This window comes from Galeopterus variegatus, unplaced genomic scaffold (assembly GCF_000696425.1).
Source record: "Galeopterus variegatus unplaced genomic scaffold, G_variegatus-3.0.2 Scaffold1310, whole genome shotgun sequence".
Classification (NCBI taxonomy): Eukaryota; Metazoa; Chordata; class Mammalia; order Dermoptera; family Cynocephalidae; genus Galeopterus; species Galeopterus variegatus.
The window spans coordinates 349,411-363,507 of NW_007727421.1; the positions used below are offsets into that span (position 1 = coordinate 349,411).

Genomic DNA, 14,097 nt, shown 5'->3' on the forward strand with positions numbered 1-14,097 from the left:
AAAAAAAAAAAAAAAAAAAAAAAAAAAAAAAAAAAAAAAAAAAAAAAAAAGACAAAAAAAAAAATAAATAAAAAATAAAAAAAAAATAAAGCTTTGCTCATTGCCCTGGATCCTGCTGCTTTCTCTTTTGACAGGCCCTGGGAAGCAGCCCTCTCCTCCGCTCCCGCACCGGCTCCAACCCGGCGCGCGGGTGGGCGGGGCATGATTTCGCCCCGCCCCTGGCCGGCGGGGCGGGGCCGGGCACGCCCACCTGGCTGCGGGCGCGCGCGGCCACCTGCGGGCCGGCTCCTGTGGCTCGCAACTGCGGCTCCCGCAGCAGGCGGCGCTCCTGGCTTCTGAAGAAGCTCTTTGGAACGCTCCGCAGGGCTGTTGGCAGTGCAGGGCCCCGTTTGTCCCTGAGAGGAGGCAACAGGCTCACCACCTCCCCATGCCGTAGCAGGCGCGCTAGACCTCGGAGCCCTGTACCAGGACAGAATGGCAGGCTGGAAGAAGGCCCAGAACCAGGGGTAACCCCCACCCTCAGGAGCCCAACCCGGGGCTAAGCGTAGTCGGGAGCTGGACTGGCCTTTCCTTTCACAGGATCCACGAGGACCTCTCCATCACCCAGGGAGGTACCAGTGATCATTGTGCCCGTTTTACAGTTGAGCAGATCTAGGCCCCAAAAGCAGAAGTTAAGTACCCCAAATCTCATGCCTTGGGTGGAGCATAGAAAGGCTTCCAAAAGCTCCTTGACCCAATGTTTTTCTTTCTCCACCTCTGACGAATGCCACCTCTCCCAGGGAGCCTTCCATGATCTCTCCCTCCCCCTTCCTCCTCTAAACTCCAACAGACAAGCCCCTCTCTTGGGTACCTCTGAACTTTGCTGTAGGGAGGTGGCCTGTGTCAATGACTGTACTACTAATTTCTGAGCCCTGCTTTGGGCTAACCTCTCCTCACCCAGTCCTCCATGACCTTGTGCACAAGGCACAGGGAGATGTCAGGGTGTTCTCTTCTTGGCCCCCACCCCCCTAGGCTGGCACTCCATCAGATATAAACTTTCAAAGATGAAAGGAATGCCTGTGGGCTGTTGGCCCTGGAGCCCCTGGCACAAAGTAATTCATGTGACAAAAAAGCCAGCAGAGAAAATATCAAACCTTTACAACTTAGAAGGAAGAGTACACCAAGTCGACTGTTACCCAGAGCAGCAGGGCTTCCTGGGACCCCACTGGGCACTGGTGCCAGCTGAAACTGACTCAAGAGGGCTACAGTGCACATCTCTTTCTGGCTCTGTGTTCAGTGATGCCACCCTAGGGCCTGAAGTCAGCAATGCTGAGACTTTTTATACTACGGAAATTGGCAAACCCCTCAAACCAGGACATTCCACCAAAGATGTGGTGGTTAAACAGTGTGCTGGGCACTGGGCTACACACTTGGCACATGCCTGTTCATTTATAGTATCTAACCCTCACATCTACCCTGTGAGACAGGTGTTCTGTCTGAGGCTCAACTTTGACAGGAGCCCAGAGCCCACACAAGGAGCAGACAGAGCAGCAGGTGCCAGCTTTGCAGGTTGTGCAGCCCTGAGAGGCAGGGTCTGAGCTGCACCTCCCAGGGTGGGTGTCTTCCAGGGAGAGGTGGAGGGTGGGGGAGGACATTTCTGTCTTCTCTGTGGAGGCTGAAGAGCCCCAACCTAGCCCCTTCCTGAGCCTCCATAACCCACGCTGCAGAACAGGCTTGGTCATCCTGAATTGACCACCTTAAAGGGCTGCCAATTCCTCCCCGACTTGGTCAATCCAGGAAGGCACCCTGAGTACGCAGGCCTGTCCATGATAGGCATGTTCAGGCCTATCCAAGGGAAAACTAGGACTGGATGGAGCTAAGCATGTTCCAGGACCACCCCACACCAGTCTGGCCTCCTACTCCTGACAGGTCATGCTAGTGACATGTGGGCTTCATGCCTGCCTGGTGATGGAAGGGACAACCAGCCATTCACATCAGTGCCCGCGGACTGCTGCCCACCCACACTTGTAGATGTGTGTGAAGTGTGACTATACCCCCAAATCAGCAGGGAGCAGCCCAGGCCGTAGGGAGTCAGGGACCGAGTGCTGTGTACTCTGAGCCCTTCGGGGTGACCACGCAGCCTTGCTTACATGCCTCCGGTGATGGTGAACTCACTCCCTCTTCCGACCCATGACCATTAGAGTCTTCAGCTAAGTGGCTAGTGGACAGGTCACAGTTCTCTGTGCAAGAAATCTCAGGCTGGGCTCAGGAATAGGCCCTGAGACTCCAAGGAGCCTGAGAGATTCTCAGATAGACCTTGGAAGCCAGGATTTTGATGGGATTTGCTATGTGCCCTTAGCCTAGTCACTGGACCTCTCTGAGCCTCCATCTCCCTGGTGCTGAGATAGGGAGAATGAGCACTACCCATCTGCTTTGCTGGTTGTCCTGAGGTTCCATGAGCCAGGACTGTAGAAGGACACTCTGCAAACTGCATGACATAAGGTCACAAGGACAGCAACTGTCTTTGATGCTTGGAACAGTCATCTTGAAGGCTGATGGGCCAAGTAGGCATGATCACTTGCTTTCACAGATGAGCACATCGAGGCCTAGTCCAGATACTTTTCAACTTTAAGTAACTTGCTCAAGGTCTCCACAGAGTAGAGACTCTGACCTCCACCCCACCTCAGCTTCCCCAAGACTCAGCATCCCCCCTCAGCACTGGGGATCCCCTCAGTGAGACAAGTTTCCCCCAAGTCCAGGCTCCCCCTGATGCCCCAGCCTGATCCAGCCAGCAGATACTTGCAGGGTCTGTGCAGATGCAGTTCCAGGACCGAGTCGTCAGTCTGTTCATCTGTGAGATGGGCATGATGGTTGTGCCCAACAGTCTCGGCACACAGTAGGTGTTCAACAGACGTTTGTGGACAGAGGGAGACAGGCCAGCCCTGCTGCCCCTACTCACATCAGGGCCCTTCAAGACTCACCAGTTAGAAGGAGGTTGAGGTCCAGGCTTGGCCGGTGGGAGCCCAGCCCCCAGTACTTTCTGGGGTGGTCTGCCTCCGAGCAGGCTCAGGTCTAGCAGAGCCAGGCCACCTCCCTTAATGCCCCCCAGGTCATACCACAGGGAGGACACCCCAATGGGGGCAGAAGATGGGGGGGACAGTTCTGGGATAGCAGAGCTCAGGTAGGCGACAGGAATAGCCTGTGGAGACACAGAAAGTCTTCTCTACGACCTGAGGAAGGATGGGTGCGGGACAAAGGACAGACGTGTGGTGAAAGGAGGGTGGGGACAAGTGGGCTGTTGAAGTTCGGGCTCCCGCTCCTGGGAGGCGGCGGCAGAGGATAGCAGGGGCATCCCAGGCCGGAGCATCTTTGAGCCCTGGGTCTCATCCCCAGTGGGACAGGAGCTCCTGTGGGTAGGGCCCGGCGGGTGGTCGGGTGGTACTGGGTGAATGGACACTTCTGGAATGACTCAGCTGTAATGGACGGGCAGATGAAGAACCTCACGTCCTTCCAGTAACCGGGTTCCATTGGAAGCTTCTGAAGTGTGATACGCAGGCCGGAGAATGGCTGCAAACAGTCTTCTAAGTAAATACTTCGCTGTATTGGGAGAGGTGAGTTTTGGGGTGATCCTCGCTCTGGTAAGGCAGATAATATGGTTTAAAGTAAAATTGTAAGTGCAGGGGAAAAAAAACCCAGAAGGAGCAGTTGTGGGGGTGATCCTCGCTCTGGTAAGGCAGATAATATGGTTTAAAGTAAAATTGTAAGTGCAGGGAAAAAAAAACCCAGAAGGAGCAGTTGTGAGAAGGCAGAGCCCACCTGACCCCTCCCTGGGCCTCTCCTGCCTCAGTTTCTGCATCTGTAGGGTGGCACATTTTACCCTCTGACCCTCTATGGCCCTGTCCTGCCCCCTCCAACCCAGTGTGTGTCACACATAGCCGGACCTCAGCACCCCTGGAGGCCTGAGAAGCCCCTTCCGCCTGCCCTGCAGATTCTGCTGTGTGGGCCCGGGTGGGTGAGGCCCCAATGTTCAGAAGCTTCCAGGCGGTCCTGACACACAGCCAGGGCTGAGAAGCCTCATGGAGGCCCCAGGTGCTGCTGCATACAGGAGGTGCTCAGGAAACGCTGCCTTCTTGGGTGATCCCTCGGGTGGAACGAGCAACAGAGCAGACCCTCCGTTTGACACTGTGGGTCACGAATTGCCCTGACTCCTCAGGATTGCTTGTCTCCCTTGGGGGGAGGGGTGATTTCAGTTCCTGGAGCCCCAGATCTTGCCCGGATTGGACGCTGACCCCCAGCTCCCAGGTGGTCCTGCAGGGCAGAGGAGTACCCATCCACGGAGGCCCTTGTTTCCTTTTTGTGGGTCTGGACAACCCAGCCAGCTCGTGCAGCTGGAAAGGCAGATGAGGGGGCCTTGCTGCTCCGGCCCACTGGGAGTGGCTGTGCACCCGGTCACGGCTGCAGAGGGCCCACTATGTACAGAAACCCTACACTGCTGCTTTCAGAGATGCAGAGCCCAGGAGAGCCTTGAGGGGTCCAGGGCTGGTGGCGGGCTGGGGGCTGCCCTGGCAGGGACTGGGAGACCCATGGAGGGAGGTGCTCAATGCCCCCAGGAGGAAGGAAGACAAGCAGACACCATCCCGCAGCACTAGGACGAGCCTTCAGCTTATCTCTGAGAGCAGCATGTGGTGGGTAAATGTCTCAGTGCTGTAAGCTGGGGACAAAGCAGGACTTTGCTGTTGTGAGGTATGGCCATGTCTCCTCGAGTGAACCCAGACCTGGGCTTCCACTTACTCCCGCAGGCCCAGAGGGGAGAGTGGCACCTGGGCCTAAAGAGATGGAGGAGAATGTGGGGCCCTCGATGTCAAGAGGGCCCTCCAAACAGGGGCGTTGCACGGGAGCCTGGGGAACTTGGCATTGCGAGCTTCCTTGCTATAGCCAGGGTCACCCGCTGGGGAAGCTGGAGATCAGAGTCTGGAGGCAGGACGGAGGAGGGTGAAGTGCTGTAGAATGCAGACTCTGCTCTGTGCACTGTTCTGCACTTGGAACAGAGAGGCAGCTCCAATAGACAAGGGGGTGCAGACAGACCCTAATGAGGCCATGAGATGAATTAGGGAAGTCGGCAGCCAGCGATGTGCACAGCTAAGAGCTTGGGTCTGGAGGCTCTTGGATCTGATTCAAGGACTGGCACTGCCCACTGGCTGTGACCTTCAGCCTCTTTGTTAATTTCTCTGAACTTCAGTTTCCTCATTAGACAGCAGGACAGCAGAGGTGCCCACTTCTTGGGGTTGCCAGAGAACTCCCTGGAAGTTCTTAGCAGCCCAGGAAGGACTCAAAACACATCAGCTTCTGCTGGCTGCCAAGATAGCTGTCGCGTGTGATGGGGGTAGCACTGGGGGCCAGGTTTACTGAGCCGCTCTCAGCTTGACTCTGAGGCACTCTCCTGCCTTGGCGCAGACCCCCAGCTCCCTGGTCCTCCCCTCACTAGCAAGACCTGCCCTTAGAAAGGGGAATAGCCACAAATTCAGAAGAGCCATCCAATCTGCCTGGGGGCAAGTCCTAGTCCTCCTGTTTCCAAGGGGGATGTGGAGGTTTGAGGGGCCCAGGGACAGACATGCTCAGGGCTACAGATCTGGCGGGGGTCTATGTGGATAGAGCAGAAAGAAGCAGTCAGGCAGCAACGTGGATGTGCTTGGCAGAGGATCCCTGACCAGAGCCCACACTTACTGTGCAGGGCAGGTTCTGCCCATGACCAAGGCCAGGTTGTCCTCCCAGCGGGGGAGGCTGACTCAGACTTGAGCTGGCAGGGGTCTCTCCTGCCCAGAGTTTCCAATTTGCAATCGGTGGGGCCCTGTGTAGACTGGCAATTGGAGCCCACAGAGTCCCCTGGAGAACCCCCGAAGGGGCTCGTCACTCTCCGTGTAAATGCAGAAGAGGGTTTTTTCCACTTAGCCCTGAACTCGCCTGCCTGACTTCTGTTTTTTTCCAGCAAGCTCAGTATGAATTGCTTGTGCCTGTCCCTGGAAGTTCCTGGCTCATTCAGACTGAAGATGCGCCCACGTGGACATGAGGTCTTCATCAGACAACTGTCGGTCCTACTGTGTGCCTGGCTGGTGCTCACACCAGAAAATGACTACATTGTGTGACAGACCACATGGGACGCTGCTCAGACAGGGAACATGGAGCCCAGGATTAGGAGACAGAGGAAGAAGAAAAAGATGAAAAAGTGTTATTTTCTAAAGGACCCCAGTGGAGAGGGCCTTTTAAGAATGACACACAATCCAGAAGCTAGATCTATGGTGTACACAGTCGATTCTCCTTATTCGTGGTGGTCACACTCTACTGTAGAGTCACCACGAGCACTGAATTAGCGAACACAGAAAGCTCATTCCCAGAGGATGTCCAGGGCACTTCCAGTCGGTCTCATGTACAGATTGGTGAATCTGCTCTTCCTCTTTCTGCACGTACGGTTGATTCGGTCACAGACAACTCTCAGCCACCAGCGCTGTAACCCCCGCCTGGCCGAAGCTTCTCTAACACACACTCTTTCCCCAACGCACATCGCAGCCTTCTTGTTCTTAGGAACACCAGACAGCCCTTCAGCACTGTGCCTGGGGCCATTTTAAATGCAAAATCGCCAACAGAACACAAAAACCAGAAAGTGTGGCACTAAATAGAACCCAAGCTTCTCTAACACACACTCTTTCCCCAACGCACATCGCAGCCTTCTTGTTCTTAGGAACGCCAGACAGCCCTTCAGCACTGTGCCTGGGGCCATTTTAAATGCAAAATCGCCAACAGAACACAAAAACCAGAAAGTGTGGCACTAAATAGAACACCGAAGACCAACAACCCAATGGAGAAATGGACCAATGACGTGAGAATGAACAGAAAAAGAGTGCGAACGGCTCCTAAATACGAAAAAGTGCAACTTTGCTCATGAAAACGAAATTGCCGATCAAAACCACGAGAGCCCTCATGAAGCCACATTCCACCTGTCAGGTCGGCAGAAATGAGAAGTTCGAAAGTGTGCTGAGAGGCCATGGGGACAGACTCCCCCATGCTTTGCTGCGGGGGCAGCAATCAGATGCTTGTGCCCACAAATGTCACAAAGGCACGTGGCCTTCAGGGTAGGAGGCTGCCATCCTACCCGCAGGAGTTTGCTGTAGAATACGCACCTGAGCGTTGCACATGCGGCTCAGTGACAGAGCACTTCACGGTAAGTGACTCGCCTTTTGCCTCCTTTCATATTGCTGTGGGGCTTGCCTTGCTCTTTCAGTGGTGTGTTCAGGACTTGCATTATTTCCACACCTCACTTCCAGTAGTCTGGGGAGTGAGGCTCCCATTCATGACGCCGACACTCAGGCAGCCCCCTACAGGGGTCTCCAGTGGTACTGGGCACAGAGCAGTAGCTCTGAAGGGCCCACAGTGTGGGTGCCGGGTGCCAGGTGCCAGGGTGGGACCAGTCCCAGATCCAGGCTTTTTCATTGTGAGCTCATTCAGCCCAAGGCCTGGGTGGGCTGCGCCCCCCTCCTAACCATGCAGGGTGAAGACCCCCTTCCCTCCTATCCAGCACTGGCAGATTAGGGACACACTGTAAGGTGTGGACCACAGAGGGTCCACATAGATAACACACACAGATAACTTTCTGCCACCCAGCCTGATGGCCTACCCTGGACATCCAGTCACAGGACATGTCCCTCCACCACCCCACAGGTACTGACTATCACCCTCTGTCCCGGGTTGGTCCAAGCCCAATGCACAAGGGCTGACTTAAGGTCCCCCGATAACCCTGTGAAGTAGGAACAGTGACTTGGTATTTTACAGATGGAGAAGCCAGGCTCTGTGACACTACGTCACCTGCCCAAGGTCACATGCTAGTTCCTGGGGAGCACATGCAAACTGAGGCTGTAGGCCCCAGTGAGAAGGTGGGGCTGCTCCAGGGTGCCTGGTGGGGTGGAGCGGGACTCTCGACATAGCAGCTCCTGACATGCCCTACTGTTAGCCAAAATGGGACTGGCCACAGGGTTTTTTATTTTTCCCAACTTTTATTTTGGATAGTTTCAAACTCACAGGAAAAAATTGCAAGATTTTGCCATGTCTGCTTTTTTGCTTTCTCTCTCTCCACACACACACGCCAATGACTGCTATAACTGCCTTCAGGTGTCGCTGCCTCTGTCTCTTTGACCTCCCCCCAGCGCCCCCCCGCCACTGTCCTCTGAGTTATTCCCCTAATGAGTGACCTGCACATGGCTGCAGGCTGGCCTCTTCTCACTCACAGACTCTGAGCTCAAAAGTGGAGACACCACTGACTCTTATTTTGTGGTCTCCCTCTAGCAGTGAGCATCTCAGACCACTATTGCCTGCAAGTGACAAAACGCTAACTCAGACTGGCTTAAGCCAAAAAGGGGAATTTATTGATTGATCCAGTGAGAAGTCTGGTGAGCATCAAGTTTCAGGTATGGCTAGATCCAGTGCCCAAGTGCCATGTCCAGGACTCTCCTTTTTCCTCTTACAGCTCTACATCCTACTGTGGAGGTGTCATGCCCAGTCCAACTCTTCCCAGAGGCAGTACTCACAGCCACCAGCAACTGCAGATGATCTTCACTTCTCCTTCCACTGTTCTAGGAAAAGTCCTGGAACGGAATCCCATTGGCTGACTTAGATCATTGCCCATGCCTGATCCAATCACCATGAACAAGGCTGGAGTGCTCTGTCAGGCTGTGTCCTGTCCCCCTTGAATCAAAAGGGTAGGTGTTGGAGGGGGTTGCTCCCAAAAGAAGAGGGAAGCTCATCCATCCCACCAGCCATGACTTTGATCTTGCGGAGGCTAACTGGGCTCACCTTGAAGGTCTGCACTAACTCCCTGGGTCTCCATGCACGGCCCTTACCCTCTTGGCCATGGGAGGGGATGACAGGATGGTCCTGGGACAACCTGGCACACAATAGCTGCCCATTAAATGCTAGCTCTGTCCTCGAGGCTCCAGGCTCAGCACACATCTGCTGAGTGAGTCGCAGCCTCTTGGGGCCCCAGAATGCAAACCTCCGTTTTGCTAGAAGGTTTTATGTGAATTAGAGGCAGAATTGCTATTTTGCAAGATAATTAGCCACTGGCTACCAGAAGCATCTTTTGTTTTAAATAAAGACCTGAGGGGCCGGCCCGGTGGCACACTGCTACAGTGCGCCGCTTGGGAGCGCAGCGGCGCTCCTGCCGAGGGTTCGGATCCCACATACAGACCGCCGCTCACTGGCTGAGAGAGGTGTGGGCGCAACACCGAGGGTTGCAATCCTGTTGCCGGTCCCGGTCCGGTACGGGCGCGACACTGAGGGCTGCGATCCGTTGCCGGTCACAAAAAAAGACAAAAAGGAAAAAAATAAAAATAAAAATAAAAATAAAAAAAGTAAAGACCTGAAATGCAATGGTTATCTGCCAGGCACTAGTGGGTTACCTCCCAGGTGCCTTGGCCCAGGGGCATCACAGGAACAGGACAGCCCTGGAGCCCATGGGGATAAGGAATGCAAGGTGACTTAGCTTCATGGGGCTTGAAGTGGGCTTTGAAGTGAGGGTTTGGGGTGGTGAGGGAGCCTTGAGCCTGAAGTTGAGGAGCAGAGGTCAGGCCAGGCCCAGGCGTCTCACCACAGAGGTGAGAGGCAGCAAGAAACCTTGGCCTCTCTAAGGGGCTCTCCTTAAATGCCTGAGGTGGACATTTCTGCTTTTTTAACAGGTGGACAACCAAGGCTCAGAGAAGAAGAGGGAACTGCCCACAGGCACACAATGAACACATCATCATAGAACCAGGTCTCCAGGCCAGGGACTCAGGTTGCCACATTCCAGCCCAGAGGGAGTTAGTTACCAGTGAGCATTGACCAGATTTGTGGTGAGTCTCTACACAGAAGAGCATGGGGGCAGGGGTGGGGGTGGGACTTAAAGAGAAAGGTAAAACTGACCTATTAGAAAAAATTAAGAAAAAAGATTAAAAGGAAGGCATCTCCTTGAGAAAAAGATATGAAACATAAGGGGAAAGTACTAATATGCAAAAAGCTAATGTAGATCAATATGGAAAAAACCAAACTCCTGAAAGACATGCATAGACAAGTCACAAAAGGTCACAAAAAGCATAAGAGGACAGTTTGGCTCTCTGGGAACTGTTTTAAGACAATGAAGGCAAATTGACAGCTCCTCAAATGAGTTTAGCTGTTCTTGTTCTGCTAAGGTCAGGGGCTGGCAAAGCCCTGGCAAGGTGGGCACCTCCAGTGTCATTGTAGTTGAGTTGGTCAGTACAATCCCTTAGGAAAGCAATTTGGCAAAAGTCTCACACATTTTCTTACTCTTTGATCCTATCTCAGAATTTACCCTAAGGAAGGCAAAGATGTAGGCATAAAGTTGTTTATCTCAGAGATATATAAAATGCCAAAATATCGGAAACAATCATACTTTCCAGCAAGAGTGCCTGAGATGTAAGAATATGGTACATTAATAGAGTTTGGATGTGTTGTCCTCCCAATGCTCATGTCAAAATCTGATCCGCAAGTTGGCAATGTTGGGAGCAGTTTGGGTTATGGGGGCATATCCCTTGTGAATGGATTAATGCTCTCCCTGAGGGACAGGTAGTGAGTTCTTGCTCTATTAGTTCTCGAAAGAGCTGGTTGTTTAAAGGACCCTGGCACCACCTGTCTGTCTCTCTTGCTTCCTCTTGCCATGTGATCTGCTTGTACCTGCCAGCTGCTGCCACTTTCCGCCATGAGTAGAAGCAGCCTGAGGCCCATGCCAGATGTAGCTGTCCCAGAATCATAAGCCAAACAAACCTGTTTTTTATAAATTACCCAGTCTCAGGTATTCCGTTATAGCAACACAAAATGAGCTAATATATACATCATATTCCATATCATGTGGGGTGGTACATAGAGGTTGGTTATAAGGAATTTTTTAAAGGCATGGGAAAATGCTCATAAGACAATGCCGTTTTTTTAATTGGTAAGAGGTAACACATTTGTTAGTTTTTGTTCACAGAGGTAGGTCATAGAGTTGTTGATGTTCATTTGTCACCTCTTCTGTAGGGTGATTATATAGTCCACCTGATACAGGATGTGCTCAGTTTCCCTGGGCTGGGGTTTCAGGACATGCCTGTGGGTTTCCAGCCACTCCCTGAGGTCTCAGGCCCCCTCTTCTGAGTTAACCCTGGGAGGAAATCTACTTTTGCCAGTTAAACCTATTTTTAGAACCAACAAGGTGAAAATGAGATAACAGAGGGCTGACTTATACAATCTGGTGACTGGGCATGCTCAATAAACAGCACAGAACATTCTGGTGCATACAACTGGGAACTACCCCCTTAACTGAATATTCACAAGATAGAAAAACGATAAAAGGCAAATCTCAGCTGAAGGCAGGGTTGTTGCTCACCTTCCTGGTGGCAATGGGCACTTTGCTGGCTGAGGTGTATATAATTTACTTTGTATCTAAGTCACTTTCAGCAAGCAGCTGCTTATGTTCTTGAGCCAGCCTGCACTTTGTACTGAGCTTTACATAGGGTTTTCTTGCTTTTGCATTAGACTTGATGTCTGCACTGAACTTTGTGTTAAACTTGGCGTGGGCCCTGCTCAGTCTCTGGAGCATGCAGAAGTCTCTCCGTGGAACCTGCATTTCTTATCTATGTTATTAAACTTGTTCTCACTGTCTACTGTGACTCTGCCCTTGGATTCTTTCCTGTGGAGGAGTGGAGAACCTGGTAAGAGGACTGGGTGGGTTGAGGCCGACTATTGGGCCCCCTGGACCCGACCTCTGACATCACAGCTTGTCATGCATCCCCACGCTGTGCCTCTAACCCACCCACTGAAAGGAGCAGCCAGGAGACTCGCTTTGTCTGGTGGCTGGAGTGCGGGAGGCTGTGCACCAGCCTGGCAGCATCTTCAGGCATGATTTCAGTTTATCTTGGCCCGTGTGCTCCTCTGGATGGTAGCTGCTCTTTGCCCAGCCTGGCTCTGGGATGGGAAGTTACAGGGAGCAGAGCATATCCCTTACATAGCACTCACGTAAAATTCATGAAAGGTAAACCTTTGTTATCCTAAGCCACTAGGGTTTTGAGATCATTTGTTACCACAGCAGATGCTGACTGATACACGCAGCAGTGGGTTCCCAGCACTGTAAGAGAGCTTGGCGTGTCCTAGAAGCTCAAAAAACAATCGTTAAAAGAGCAAATAAAGCAACAATCGCAGAGAAAAGCACTGCTGGAAAATATACTTAATATTGGTGGTTATTTTTGTTTTGGTGAATTCTATTTTTCTTCTTTGTGCTTTTCTGGTATTTTCAGGTGTCCTATGCCTGCTTGGCCAAGCCTCAAGTCGGCCATTGGAGAATGTTACCGCATGTAATGCCCACCCCAACCCTTTCGTGATGAAGAAAATTGGCATGTGTGACTTAGCAATTACAAACACATGTTACAGGTTTTTTAAAAATATCGATAACAAAGGTAACACACTGCATTGGACATCTGCTATAAAACTTTCCCAAGGCTCAAGAGAGACTGAAAAATCTAGTTGTTATCATCATTATTGTTAAATTTCTAATAGACATTATTGTCACGTGGTTCAAAAACAGAAAATATAAGAACGTGTATGAGAGAAAGTTTCTCTTGTACCCTTGACCCGGTACCCCACCTCATGCCCACACAACACTGCTGGTTTCTGGAGTTTACATAAAAATAAGGGGCAGGTGCTTAATTTTCTCCCTTTGCTTACACAAGAGGAATGTGCATAACCCGCTCCTCGGTTTTTACTTCTCGGCCTAGCATTAAGCTTTGGGGATCTTCCGCACCAGTCCACACAGAGCATCCCTGTTCCTTGTGACAGCTGCATAGTACTCTGATGTCCAGAAGCACCAGGGTTTACGTAACCAGCTTGTTCTGGGGCCGCAAACAAAGCTGCAGTGAGCTATGACTTACTTGCTTGTGCCAAGCCCATCTGTAGGATGAGCTTCCAAAAGTAAATTTATTGAGTCGAAAAGCTTATGCATTTGTAATTTTGATAGATTTTGCCAAATTGCCTTCCAGAGAAATTGTACCAATTCACACTCCTGCCTGCAAGGCAGGGCAGCATCCGTTCCCCACAGCCTCGCCCACAGAGCGTGTTAATTGACTTTGGGATTAGAAGCAGGGCAGTAATTTCCACGTCTCTTGTTACACCCAAGGCTCAGCCTCTTCCCATGGGTGAGGGGCCATTTCTATGTCTCTTTTCTGCCAACTTCCCACCCAGAGGCTGACATCTCCCTGCCCCACCATCGAGGCCTGGGTTCCAATGTGAGTCCTGTGTGTGAGGATGCCTGAATGACTGCATAGCACCAGGACAGTGGACAGGATGAGCCTCCCAGCCTCTGAGTGTCTGGTACGGGTAGGGGAGAGCCACAGCCACGGCACGAGCCTGCTCTCAGCTCACACAGGACGTGGTGTGGACGCGGCCCCTTCCCTTAGAGCAAACGGGCAGGTGCCATGCCCACGACCGGCTCATACTGGCTTGGCCATCTCACCTGCGAAGTGGCCATGACAATCTCCCCTCCTCACAGGGCTATAGGGTAGGGTCAGTGTCGGTGGCGCCCAGACACAGATTGCTCTGTGGTGTTCACACCACTGCTGCTTGGGGGTCCTCCAGGTGTGAGAGGATCAGTCCAGGATGTGCTGGGCCCATTTCCCTGCCACACTGCCCTGTCCTCACAGGTGTCCAGGGAGGGGCTGGATGGTGATGCAGGATGCTGAGGAGCCCAGGAGTCCGCCTGGGGGACCCTGGCCCCATTTCCATCCCTGCTCCCGACACCCTGGCAGCAGCTGTCCACTGGACACCTTCCCTCAGTACCACGTGGATAACTCTACCTCCTCGGTTAGATCTCAAAAGTCACCTCCACAGAGAGGAAAGATCCCTGCAGAGTTCCTCTGTGACCTTTGCCTGTGCTTTCAGCCTTCCTGAAATCACCCTGCTGTCCAAGGGTCTCCCCTGCCTGTGAAGCGTGAGCGCAGGGACTGCACCCATCTGGCCTGGGCACCTTGCTCAGCTGGGCCCGAGCTGGCTGGAGGTGAATCGAGCTGGGGAATCTTCCTGGGACCCCACTGAGCAGGTTCTTAGCTGAGCTGT

General features: G+C 52.5%; 1 protein-coding gene and 1 long non-coding RNA gene across 2 annotated transcripts in view; one reads left to right on the plus strand and one right to left on the minus strand.

Annotated features, from left to right (window-relative positions):
- The window catches only part of WNK2 (WNK lysine deficient protein kinase 2), a 140,224-nt gene extending 139,599 nt beyond the window's left edge, over window positions 1-625 (minus strand). The window contains exons 1-2 of the mRNA XM_008576203.1: window positions 616-625; window positions 251-459 (exon numbers count right to left, since the gene is read on the minus strand). Coding sequence (XP_008574425.1) covers window positions 251-459; window positions 616-625 — 219 coding nt within the window. The remainder of the gene's footprint in view (window positions 1-250; window positions 460-615) is intronic.
- Window positions 626-8,514: 7,889 nt separating this feature from the next.
- LOC103593252 lies at window positions 8,515-11,614 on the plus strand. The gene is made up of 3 exons (XR_550731.1): window positions 8,515-8,726; window positions 9,702-9,854; window positions 11,530-11,614. It is a non-coding gene; the product is annotated as an uncharacterized LOC103593252 (long non-coding RNA).
- Window positions 11,615-14,097: the final 2,483 nt, after the last annotated feature.